The sequence below is a fragment of the Amyelois transitella genome, chromosome 11 (assembly GCF_032362555.1).
Source record: "Amyelois transitella isolate CPQ chromosome 11, ilAmyTran1.1, whole genome shotgun sequence".
Lineage (NCBI taxonomy): Eukaryota > Metazoa > Arthropoda > Insecta > Lepidoptera > Pyralidae > Amyelois > Amyelois transitella.
The window spans coordinates 10,880,007-10,893,441 of NC_083514.1; the positions used below are offsets into that span (position 1 = coordinate 10,880,007).

A 13,435-nucleotide genomic window follows, 5' to 3' on the forward strand; every position below is an offset into this window, starting at 1 on the left:
CTTTACATTCACTAAAACCGCGAAAGGTGATGCGCACTGTTCTTCACTCTATTGGCCTAGTCCTAGAGTCGCATATAGTGTGGATACCTGTGGCGATAAAGTTTTGAATTAAGCACGCGGGAACTTTAAAGGCGATAGAAGTTTCGGTAGCTAAGTTTTTATCGACGCATAGTCTCGTTCTTGTTGTTGCGGGTGAGGGAGGGGCGAAAACAAATGGAATTAAAAAAGTCGCGGAGACTGCCGTGTGCGAATGAGAGGGAACCGACTTTGTACTCTTCATTTGTGCACCAATCGAGAAAAAATTCAATAAAGCTCGCTTCCTTTTGTCTAATTGCCTATGTAAACGTACTTATAACTGTGACTGTTCGATTCCTGCGACGCAACATTCAGTTGTGAAAATGGGGGATAGCGTTCGTCATTTCACAATTGGCAGTACAAGTAAATGGAATACAGATAAACAATACACAACTTTTATTAAACTTTACACAAGTATTAAGTAGTTTTAAAAGTAACCGTTTGTTTGACATATTCGATTATTTTTTTTATAAATGTATATTTTTTTTTTATTATTATTATTAACCCTGGTGTGGTTTTTAGGAGATGCCTGGTAACGGAGCAGCTCAAATAAAATGCGAACCACTATCGGATGACGACGACAGCAATTCTTTCGCTCACGGGTTTTTAGCCAATCAGGTAAGAGTAAGTCTTAATATGTAAGTACTTGTCAGTGTTCATACTGCGCGAGTATGCTAGCAAACCGTGCTAGTGTTAAGGCACTGTTTTATTATTTTGTAGTTATTACTGGAGATGGACAAATGCCCGGGAATTTAATGCAAATTGGGAAAATTCCCAATAGATATATTACTTCCAAGGCATTTATTGGGAATTTTCCCAATTGGCCTTAAATGCCCGGGCATTTGCCCATCTCTAGTTATTACTTTAAGTGAAAACTGGACGGATTTTTATGGCCTGTGTGTTAATTAAATTTGTAATGCAAAATTATTGTTTTTGTGCCATAAATTTTTGTTTAAAATTTTAGGTCTTTTAATATTTTTTCCGTAATTGTCTTGTGTCCAAATGATACCCAACCATAACATGCCCTAAAAATAAATGGCTAAAAATGTGTTCGATTTATTTATATGTAAACACGCGATGTTTGACACACTGGATGTCTGATGAGACACGAGATGTCTTATACACGTGTTGTGAGACAAGCGAAGTCTGTCATATGACTGATGATTCATAAGTTGTCTGAGACACTGTCTGAAGCACATTATGTCTTATGAGACATGTGATGGATTTCACGTGACGAAATTTTGAATATAGCGTTATAAGGGAAGGCTTTATTCAGTGTCTTCGAGAAAATAATTTTTCGTTTTAAAACTAACGTAGGTATTGTCACTGGGACGGCTCGTCAAATCAGAACATGTCTGCAGACCTGATGATGGAGTGCCACAAATACTACAGCATTTACAGGTAAATACATACATACATATAGTCACATCTTTATCCATTGCGGGGTAGACAGAGCTAACAGTTATGAAAAGACTAAAAGGCCACGTTTAGCCGTTGAATTAATTATATTTCCTATTGTATTAGGCTTCAAGGAAATTAAATTACTTATATAAATTTCAATATTAGAAGTGCGACACGTGTACTAGATAGATATCGTGGACAGGACTTAAAAAGAGTTTTTAAGTAAGAGTAGCCTCTTTTTTGTAATGAGTCAGCACAGTTTTCCATTTCAAATGAAGTTTGGGTATTATTAATTTATTACAATGAAGGTCACTATATTTTTCATGTTATCTAATAAAAATCATGATATCTTCAAACTTTATTAGGTTATCCCGGGCTTTTAATGACAAAATATATTTTTTGTGAACAATGACGTCAGAGCACAGATAATTAAAAGACCAACATGGCGGACAGCGATGTCGTTCGTTTTTTAAAAGTATGATTTCAAATAAATTTTTGACACTAAATGTATTTAAAAAAAAGATGTTTTTGGTTAAAATAACAAATATGAACTATTTAGGACCAACTTGAAAAACGAGTCAAGTAGCTTACCGAGATTCTAATAGTGACAGCTTGCTAGCGAATCACCTCCAAGAGGAATCCCAATTTTCTAAGCCTATGGCTTAGTCGCCTTTTACGACATCCACGGAAATGGAGTGGTCCTATTTTTTTTTCTATTGGTGTCGGGAACCACACGGCACATTAAATACGTGATAATCAAAAGTATGATAGGCTTCCCCATCAGTCCGAAGGCTTGGAGGAGTTGGCACCGCTGGCGCCGGCGGGGCCCGCGGCGACGCCTGTCTGCGTGAAGCAGGAGCCCTCGGACGCAGCCCCGGCCTCCGCCTTGGAAACGCTGGAACCGGCGCCCCATGCCACGGTAAGTAGTGGCAAAATGGACAACAACTTACTGGAAACATACATACATACAGTCACGTCTATATCCCTTTCTCTACTTATGTTTGTAGATATAACTTAGATAGATAGATATTATTTTATTGGAGCACTAACTGTGCCCGCGACTTCGTCCGCGTGAAATAGTTATTTTGGGCACCATTGAAGCCCTCAAGGATGAATAATTTTCCCCGTTTTTGTTACATTTTCCATTATTTCTTCGCTCCTAATAGTTGCAGCGTGATATTACCTATATAGCCTAAAGCCTTTCTCAATAAATGTTCTATTCAACACAAAAATATTTTTTCAATTCGAACCAGTAGTTCCTGAGATTAGCGCAAACAAACAAACAAACTCTTCAGCTTTATAATATTAGAATAGATTAAATACCTACAAGTAAATAACTTAAAAATCTTAGACTTATATGCTATCAAAAATGTTCCACTCAGCTTTATGTCATGACATGGTCATGTTTTTCGTACAGGGCTCCACTCTTCTCGACAGGCATATGTCCATGCTGTGCTCCCCCGAAGAGCCTGACTCCTCTGACTTCATGCCTCTGCTGGCGGTCAAAGATGAACCACTGTCCGAAGGCGGTACGTATTCTATGACTTAATACCTATGTGTGGTTGAGCCGTGTGGCACTTTAAAATAAGACCACACCATCTCTCTCCCATCGATGTCGTAAAAGGTGACTAAGTAATATTTACAACAAAAAGTAAAATTTACCCTTCTGGCAAAGGTTGCGGAGGTCGGACGGGAATCATTTTGTGTAAAAAATACTAACTGACTTACCCAATCCAGGCCAGGGCGCAAAGGCTCACACCGGGCTCCACTACGGAGAGATTAGGACCACGATCAAAGATAGGAGGAAAAGTAACTAATTCCTAGAAATCTGAAAATGTAACTTATAGATTCCGATTTCAATTAAGAAATACAGATTTTTTTTATAATAGGTTCTTTTATCTAAATTTTATTTGCCTTCAAAAGGCGTCCTAATTTAATTTAAATATCGCCAATGTTAGTAAGGTACTTAAGTGTACCTTATCTTCAATATTATTATATCCTATTCAGAACAACAACACTACAGCGGCGAGGACACCAGCGACTCGTGCGGCACCCAACCCGAGCCGGCCCCCAGGGCGAGCCCCAAAACCTGGACGCAGAAGGATATGGAGAACGCGCTCGAGGCGCTGCGGAAACATAACATGAGTCTCACTAAGGTAAACTAGATGGCGCTAGTTGTAACTTGCGAGAGAATGAATAATTCAAGAATTAATCAATCTATTCTTTATATTATCTATTTTTTTATATTTCAAGATCATGACATTTCGTAAAAGGCGACTAAGGGTTAGACTTATAAACTAGGGATTCTTATTTTAGGCGATGGGCTAGCAACCTGTCACTATTAGAATCTCAATTCTATCATCAAGCCAAATATCTGAACGTGGCTTATCAGTCTTTTCGGACTGTCGGCTCTGTCTACCCCCAAGGGATATACATGTGACTATATGTATGTATGTGTCATGACTTTGAGAAGGTAGGTAGAATAGGCTTTTTGCGCGTACAGAATCAAAAAATTGGCTATCTTTACAACAACGCCCGTAAAGGTTTGTAATAAATGACACAATTATTTGTTTAGAACAAAATAACGGCGGTAACTAAAGTTCCTCAACAAACCTAGGTATTACAAGTGGTACCCAACATATAAGTTGAATCAAAATGACTGCCCCGTTGTCTCTGCAAGTGCAATAAGACCTCGTAAAGTTTATTAAACGGATAGCGAGTAGGTCGCCATAATGAGAATTAGTCCAAATGCGCCAAATGTTCTTACGGCACATTTTTTCTTTTTATAAATATCCCTATCAATAAAATCGTGTATCAGGCTTCAGCGACATACGGCATTCCGTCGACGACGCTCTGGCAGCGAGCACACCGGCTCGGCATCGACACGCCGAAGAAGGAAGGCACCTCCAAGTCGTGGAGTGAAGCTGATCTCAGGGGAGCCCTGCACGCATTACGAGCGGGAGCAATTTCCGCCAATAAGGCTAGCAAAGCCTACGGTAAGAGTTGAATTACGGTGATCATCATACCATTATTCTCTTTGAGGTTGTTTACATCTTGGAGAGCGGGGCTAGCATGGCATGTGCGATTTCTTTTTGTCACGCGATAAACTATCGCTATTTCGCTTTTTATAATAACGTGAAACGTGACAGCGATAGTTTATCCAGCGAGATAAATACGACGTCGCGCGTGTCGTGCTATCTCCGCAGAATTAGTTTAAATTCACGATTCAGTTAAGTCTGATCCCCGTGACTCTGGCAATAAAAGATTCTTACCTACAAGTTACAGCTACGATCATTCTTCTGAAGCAAAATTCTTTTGAAGTCGTCATCGTCCTCATGGCAAATGTTTCGGTTTTGGTCCTCACTGAGGGGGAAGGGGAACGTTTTGTAGGATCTGAGGGCACAAAACTAGTCTGTAATGAAAATTACGAGTATGTATGTAGCGGGAGCGATGATTCGGCTCGACCGCCACCAAAGGAAAGATCTTCCGCCAGGCTAGATTTGATGCCTGGGGAACCGCGGCTTCGACGATGTTGAGTCGGAGGTTGTATTTATGCTACAATCCGTCTTTGTTTTCGCGATTTAGACTCTTCGTTGCTGTTAACTGAGCGCGTCATTTTCTTCGCTATGATTGACAGTTGGTGTGTGACATCAGTGATGTCACCACATGTCTTTATTAAACCACTATAAACTACTGGCCAGGGATCCCCAGCAGCACGCTGTACAAGATAGCTCGCCGCGAGGGCATCCGGCTCGCGGCGCCCTTCAACGCGGCGCCCACCGCGTGGCGGCGCGCCGACCTGCAGCGCGCGCTCGACGCCATCCGCTGCGGCGCCAGCTCCGTGCAGCGCGCCGCCTCGCAGTTCGGGATACCCACAGGTCAGGCGGTCTAACTCTTTAACGTTACAGAGACATCTAGCAGCGTCCGAGGAAGTTCAGCGGGAAGGAATATGCCTCCCTTTTTTCTCTGTCTTAACACAAGAGTGTATACATACATATGGTCACGTCTATATCCCTTGCGGGGTAGACAGAGCCAACAGTCTTGAAAAGACCACTCGCCACGCTCAGCTATTTGTATCAATAGACAGTTCAGTATCAATTCCATCGAGACACCATGTAGCTGGACGTGGTCTTTCAGTCTTTTCAACCGTTAGCTCAGTCTACCCCGCAATTCAGAATTGATATTGACTATTTGAAGGGCTCCTCGCGGCGAGCTATCTTGTATAGCGTGCTGCTGGGGATCCCTGGCCAGTAGTTGTACTTAATACAAGAGTGTATATTTAGTTTTATTTAGTTAGCTCGACCGCCTATAAACAAAATAATATAGCATATTACAGATAAATAAAGCAAATAGTTGAAAGCTCTTGGATTTGTGACATTTCAAATGTCATAGGCATATGTGTGATAGTATTGAGTGATTTGGCCCCTAGCAATTATTCATAAATACATACATACATAATACATGCTTACAAACTTGGGATTCTTTTTTAGGCGATGGGCCAGCAACCTGTCACTAGTTGAACCTCAATTCTATCATTAAGCCAAATAGCTGAACGTGGCCATTTAGTCTTTTAAGATTGTTGGCTCTGTCTACCCCGCAAGGGATATAGACGTGACCATATGTATGTATATACATACATATTAACACTGCTATATCCCCTGCGGTGTAGACTGAGCTAACGGATGAAAAGACTGAAAGGCCACGTCCAGCTACATGGTGTCACGATGAAATTGAGATTCAAATTGGGAGTGGTTGCTAGCCCATCGCCTACAAGAGGAATCCCATATTTATAAGCCTGTGCTTCAATCGCATTTTACGACATCCATGGGAAAGATACGGAGTGCTTCTATTCTAAAGTGCCAAAAACACACGAAACTTATTCAATATATTTCTATTGGAGAAAGACGTCTATAGGTCTTCTGTAAATTCTTCTACCGATTGAGAAAATGTTGACTAAATGCACAATTTCCAGGCACTCTGTATGGTCGCTGCAAACGCGAGGGTATCGAGTTGTCTCGCTCCAATCCCACTCCTTGGTCGGAAGACGCCATGGGGGAGGCGTTAGAAGCTGTCAGGTAATCCAACACTATTGAGAAGTTATGCTAATGCTAGCAAAATACAAAAAGAATGCAAGCTATTGCTCGCGGTCGAGTTTTCAGAATAGAATTATCATCATTATTTGTCGTCCGTGGGGAATGAATGAATAACTCTTCATTCCACATTTAAGTAATACTTTAGTACAAATTTTATTTAGTTTTTGTTACGGTCGAAGTTGACGTGTGCCCACGATCTAGAAGCGAAATTGGTTATTATAGTTAGAACTTTACCAATATCTCGGCAAAATCTTAATAAACCTATTACTCATTATACAAACAAGGTCTCAGTACAAAGCATAAGTTCATTTTTTTGAGTTAATAAATACAAACTTAGTAGCCCCTTTGGTGATCTGAGGGGTTAATGCGAGTTTTACTCGATCAAACGCGTCTAGAAAGTAAACGCGAATTTGTATGTGATTTGATCAGCGCCACCTAGTGGTAACGCGATGGCATTAATGCAATTCCAAACGAATTTTTGCAGAACTATTCATTATTTGTTTTAGGGTAGGACAAATGTCAATAAACCAAGCAGCCATCCACTTCAACCTGCCTTACTCCTCGCTGTATGGCAGATTCAAACGATGCAAGTACCAAATGCAGGTGAGGAGTCATTAGTATTTTTTTTTATTTTAACCGATAGACGGACATATTAAAAATTAATTGTTTTTTTTTTACCACGACACCCGTAGACCGGTTATAGTCAAGACACGGTATATAATGTTCACAGGATAGCACAGAGGAAAGTAGATAGATGAAGATACAATGCGATAGAGAAAGGATGAAAGTTCTCTTTAATACGATATAAACTAAAACTAATGTAATAAGAAAGTGGGTAGGTGGATAACAATTACGCGACGTACAAACAAGTATGCGTTTCGCGTCTCAGTGAATTTTAGACTGATGTCGCTGTGGCATCGCTACTCCGGCGCATCACTACGCCCCACACAAAACCGTTGTTCGGGAGGCGACGAGCGCGTCGGAAGAGTCGATGCTCCGTTGTCGATATCGATGTCAACAATGTGGTACACAACACAATATTTAAATAATCCGACTTAGATATAGTTTAATTATATATGTGGGTTGTAATATTAGCTTAATTTGAGTAATTAATTGTAAATAATAATAAGTTGTAAATGATATATATTAACATAATCCGACTTATAGTTTAATTATATATGTGGGTTGTAATATTAGCTTAATTTGAGTAATTAATTGTAAATAATAATAAGTTGTAAATGATATATATTAACTACAAAATATGAATCGTTTTAATTTGTGTGAGGTAGCCTTCAATACAAACCAAACAAATAATTTAGTTTAAATGACATTAATAGTTTAAATTCATTTCTTTATTCCTATCCTTCTACGAAAATTTGTATCCTATTAGAAAATGGTAAAATAATCTGTTCCCTACTTTCTTGCGACATCTCATGTACCCTTAGGTTAATAAATTTTATACAAATTAATAATTTAGAATTTAATTTTTTTTACACTCAAGTTTATATCAATTTTTCAGACACTTCAACCAATGTCGCAAACAGATCAAAAGCCAATAGAAATGGAGCAGACGTGCCAACCGCACGAGGTTTTCTACCAACATCCGGAGCAGTACATGCAACCTACAGATATGATGGAACAAAACATTCAAAATATTCCAATGTTCGATTACCAGGCGTACTATCAAAATGGAGTCGTCAGTTGAGAGTACGGGGCCTCTTATGGGGAGGCCCCTTGACCCATCCGGGGTCGAAATGGCTGTGTGTTTTAACGTTATTTTACCTGGCAAAGCCAAAAGAAGGGTCACGAATTTACAGTATTTTAATTTTTCATCTCGGTAAAGAAATTGCGACAAACCTGTAATCTTTTGTAGGTAGCGCTAAAGTTGCGCAGGCGAAGGTACCTATTATTTTTATTGAAGCATTTGGTAATACAAGTATTGTGTTAATTGTTTGAATTGGTTATCAACAGTTGAGGGGTTAAGTAAAAATTATTGTTCATCCTTATACACTTATGCTTATTTGTTGATAGTATGTTTGGCATTGCAAGCCAGAATAGAGAGAAAGAGAAGATGTAAAGGCTACATGGTTGTTTCAAAATGGTTAGTGATTTTGAAACTGTTTGTAAGATAAGTTAGGCTAAGCCAGTAGTGAACTGCTAGATTTAGTTTTAAGAGAAACTGCCATTACTAACGAAAATACGTAATTTTTGAGGGTTGATAAGTTTTAGAGTGTAAAGTTATTCTTCCGTGCCATAATACTTACGTAAGTTGGGAGACGATATCGTCTATTTTTCTGTATATTTTTAAAAATTACGTAGTGAAAAATATTATGTTTGTAGTAAGGTATGTCCAAATGATATCCGTACTATTTTAATGTGATAGATTTAAAATTTTTATGTACTATTTCAAAATTATTTTTAATTATTGTACGTATAACGCCATCTGTTAAGACAAATTTTATGTTTGTTTTGAGATCCTGTCCATAGGTGGCGCTATAAAGTACTTTAACAGATGTTGCAATGCTGCGATAGATGGCGTTGTAATATTTCGATTTTGAAGACATGTTCAAACTAGCAATAACTAGTCATTAATTCGTTTTTTTTATAGAGATTAGTGGCTTTTAGATCTTTTTAAAAACCAACAGACTGAACATGCTTTTTATTGTAATATATATCTTAGTGTCATCCCATTTAATTTCGTTGTGATTAGGATGAAAATACAAGAATTATACATAAAAATGTCGTTTTATTTGGCAATGGATGTGTGTACAGGCATAATTATAAAATCAATAATTTGCTGGTATGTATAATAATGGTAGACTGTTATTTGCAAACTGTAATAACATATTACAATATAGAATAAATAAAGAAATAATGCCAGCTAAATGACTGAGTCTTTTTGCCAAAGTTTTTCTTTATTGCTGTTTTTACTAAATTATGAGATTTATCGATATTTCTCAATAATTTCGATTTATATTATCTAATTTATTATATAGATGGCGCTATTAACAATGTATTATTTAAAATCTTTATTTCTGTAAATGAAGCTCCACCTATTAATACATTTTTCATGTTTGTTTTGAAATCCTGTTCATAGGTGGCGCTGTACAGTACTTTTATGATGTTGCAACGGTGCGAAAGATGGCGTTGTAAGAGTTCGAATTCGAAATAATGTTCAAATTAGCAATAACCATTTATGAACTATTTTTTTTATAGCAATTAGTGGCTTTTAGATCTTTTTAAAAACAGACTGAACATAAGTCGTGATTAGGATGAAAATGAAAATACGATAATTGTACATAAAAAAGTCGTTTTATTTGTTATCTACAGTTAGATATAAAATAAATTACATAATTTTTGCATGCGTTCGGCTCTGGCGCCCGCTGTCACTTTTTTCATTTACTCGTTTCATGGCATGGATCATTCGACTGAATTTGAAAATGGTTCCCCATAGTGTAGGGGTTTTTCTGTTGCGACGCTATTATTTCTCTTAATCTAGACATGTGTATGAAGTCTAAGATGACTTCTGAATTATTTTCTACTAGCTTTTAGTCATTATACATTAGACGTAGAATCATGACATAACGTTGATTATTCTTTCCTTTTTATTCATTATAGCACTGATCCATGTCATGAAATCTATGGTTTCACAAATAAAATATTTTACAAAACGATACGATACGATTTGAACGCAATACAGTAATCTGACTACTTTTATGAAGTAACTATTTGAGCTTATTCGTATTTAGCAAAGTTACCGATGCTTTAATGAGATATAACTCCAATAATGGTGATTACTTTACTTTAAATATCGATTTACGAGATCGTTATAATTACATTCTTAAATTGAAATAGTGTACATTGTATTCTTTTCTTAAACTAAAGGCAATGGCAGTGGATCTGTACAGGCATAAATCACAAGATTTCTTTCATAAGTTTTCAGACTATAAAAGAATTTACAATATCAATTTGTCAGCACAACACATACCAATAAATTATTCCGTTTTTTTTTTCAATATTACTTTTTTTCACCATTTTTATAAATACAAAAATCAACAATTTACTGGTATGCATACGAATGCCAGTTGAATGACTGAATCCTGCAGTGCGCCATTTTTTTCTTTTTTGGTGCTAACCTTACTAAATTACGAGGTCCATATTTCTTAACAATTTCAATTTATATTATCATAGATAGATGGCGCTATTTACAATACATTCCGCCGCTTTTACATTTTGTTAGCTCGTCAAATGGCAAATTGTAAACATTTATCGTTAGGCTCAAATTTAAATGACTGATACAAACCTGCATATACATATATGAGACTGAGAGACTGCCTGACTATTAGATTTAAATTCCCAAAGGCAGAGAATTTGCGGCTTTTTGTCATTCAAGAAATAATTATAAAAATAACTGAGTCAAACATGGAAATAAACCTGGAAAATACAGTCATTTCAGCCGGGAACATGACCGTCATTTTATCATTGATTATTTAATTTTCTGTTTAAGAGGTACCTTAAATAGCACTTGGCTCTTAAATAAAATATGGCAACACTGATAACAATAAATGCATACAATTTAAAACATATTTACAAAACCAGTCTTAGTAAATAATTAATACACATTAGTAATTTACTGTATTATTGGCGTATACAAAAATGATTATTTTAAATAATCCGAGCAAAAATATTAATATAGTATTTTACTAGTGTGTACGTTACAGTTCTGTCATTACTTATTTTTCTCAAGAAAGTCTAGGAGATACAAATTTATTAGTACGCGTTTGAAACCGATGCACTTGTAACATTTATCTTGCAGTATTTGGTATCGATATTGTTTATAAAAGTTCTAAATATATCAAAAAGGATTGTGCTTCTCGCGGCTATATCCATTCGCGTAAACTTTCCAGTTTTTAACATGAAGTCGAGTCGACGAACTCCCGGCTCCAGCCAGGTAATACCGGGAAGCGGCTTCGGACGCCGTTCCGTTCACTTAAATCTATTTACGTATATGTTTGCCGCGCGCCTTTATACGCTACGACTAGACAGCGCGCGACTCCTCTCCCGTCCGTCTTTACATCGTCTATCGAATGGCACATGCGACACGGTCGCGGAACACACGGGACGCTAATCACTCGCAATGTCAATATCTCGCTTTGAAAAATCGTGTCCTATTTCACTAAACCGGGCCGTAATCAGAAAGGGGTTGTCCCGAGCGGGCCGACGGGGCAGAAGGAGGGAGCTGCGCGTGCGGCGCCGGCAGCGGGGCGGGGAGCGGGGCGGGCAGCGGGGCGGGCGGCGGCGCGGGCAGCGGCGGCGGCGCGGGCCCGCAGTCCGCGCGTCACACGCCGCCCGCCTGCTTGACGAGCGCGCGGTGCTGCGGCCGCCCGCCGCGCCACACGCGCCGCCACGACTCCAGCGTCTTGCCCGACCAGATCCACACGCCCGACGTGATGCCCACCGCCAGCGCCATGAAGTACTTCAGCATCAGCGCGTAGTACAGCGGCTTCTCCCCGCAGCCGGCGCCGCACGCGACGCGCTTCAGCCACGACTCGTAGCCGCCGGCCTCGTACGCCAGGCAGCCGATCACCACGCCCGCCGGCACCGCGTACAGCACGCTGAACACTCCAATTCTGATCATCAGTTTCTCGAGCTTGTCGGCCTTCGATCCGGCGCCGATTCCCCCCTGCCGCTTGATCACCGATCTGATTCTGAACAGCGACACGAACCCGGCTAGAAGGAACGTCGCTCCGAGTGCAAAGTAGACTATCAATGGCGCTAACACGTATCGCCTCAGGTTCTCTGGTGAGGAGTTTCCGACGTAGCAGATTCCGGCGACGGGATCACCGTCGACCGCGCCGGCGAGCAGGACGGCCACGGTCTTCGCGGCCGGGATGAGCCAGGCGGCGAGATGATAATACTGAGCGTGCCCGGCGATCGCCTCGTTACCCCACTTCAAGCCTGCCGCCAGAAACCACGCAAACGACAGCACCACCCACCAGATCGAGGACGCCATGCCGAAGAAGTAGACCAAAATGAAGACGAGCGTGCACGCGCTCGGGCCGTTGGCGGAGGTCTTGAGCACGGCGCCGTCACACGCCACCTCGTCGTGGCCCAGCGCCAGCCGCGCCAGGTAGCCCAGCGCCACCATGAAGTAGCAGGCCGACAGGTAGACTATCGGGCGCTCCGGGTACTTGAAGCGCTGCGAGTCTATCAGGAAGGTCGTGAGCGTCATGAGCGTGGAGGCGGCGCAGAGGCCGCTCCACAGCGCCACCCACACGGCCGCGAACTGCTTCTCCTCGCGCGAGAAGAAGGCGCCGCGGCACGGCAGCGCGCACGCGGCCGCGCCCGCGCCCGCCAGCGCGCGGCTGGCGTTGTGCGCGCGCGCGGGCTGCAGCGGCGGCCGGCACGCGCACGCGCACTCCGTGCCGCCCGCGCCCGCGCCCGCGCTTGCAGCCGGGCCGCTTTCGCAGTTTTTTGGATCCTTGCAGTGTTTATTGAACGTTTTCCTCGGCGGAGGTCTGGTCGGCTCCGGCTCGGGTTCTCTGTCGTTCTCGTCCATACACAGATGGTCGGGGTCGCCCATGCGCGGGAGTTTCTCGCAGGCCATTCGCTCGGGCCACTTGAAGCCGTACTGCTGCATGAGAGGCGCGCAGCCGGCGCGGGCGCGCTCGCAGACGCTGCGGCACGCGGGCAGGGGCTTCGCGTAGTCCTCGATACAGATGGGCGTGTACACGGAGCATAGGAAAAACTTGAGGTCAGCTGAACATTTGATCTCGACGAGAGGCCAATACTGATGTACCTGGAAACGAAAAATATAAAAATAAACATTTGAAAAAAAAAACAAACAATCAAAAATTCCGTTATAG

General features: G+C 41.0%; 2 protein-coding genes across 3 annotated transcripts in view; one reads left to right on the forward strand and one right to left on the reverse strand.

Annotated features, from left to right (window-relative positions):
• The first annotated feature begins 600 nt into the window (after positions 1 to 600).
• On the forward strand, positions 601 to 9,802 carry LOC106133267 (uncharacterized). Its single transcript, XM_060946520.1, has 9 exons — positions 601 to 693; positions 2,261 to 2,395; positions 2,894 to 3,005; positions 3,484 to 3,632; positions 4,295 to 4,472; positions 5,178 to 5,354; positions 6,449 to 6,551; positions 7,076 to 7,172; positions 8,089 to 9,802. The coding sequence occupies exons 1-9, from the start codon at positions 601 to 603 to the stop codon at positions 8,272 to 8,274; spliced, it is 1,230 nt and encodes a 409-aa protein (XP_060802503.1). The 3' UTR covers positions 8,275 to 9,802.
• Positions 9,803 to 9,862: 60 nt separating this feature from the next.
• Positions 9,863 to 13,435, reverse strand: part of LOC106133274 (frizzled-2) — a 30,188-nt gene continuing 26,615 nt past the window's right edge. For both annotated transcript variants that reach the window (XM_060946518.1, XM_060946519.1), the window contains exon 3: positions 9,863 to 13,368. In XM_060946518.1, coding sequence (XP_060802501.1) covers positions 11,908 to 13,368 — 1,461 coding nt within the window. In that variant the 3' untranslated portion in view covers positions 9,863 to 11,907. The remainder of the gene's footprint in view (positions 13,369 to 13,435) is intronic.

Excerpts from the sequence above, each read along its gene's own strand:
- LOC106133267 (XM_060946520.1), top strand. The coding sequence starts at position 601 with ATGCCTGGTAACGGAGCAGCTCAAATAAAATGCGAACCACTATCGGAT. Across the intron at positions 2,396-2,893 it reads AACCGGCGCCCCATGCCACG|GGCTCCACTCTTCTCGACAG; the intron begins GTAAGTAGTGGC and ends TTTTTCGTACAG. Across the intron at positions 3,633-4,294 it reads ATAACATGAGTCTCACTAAG|GCTTCAGCGACATACGGCAT; the intron begins GTAAACTAGATG and ends ATCGTGTATCAG.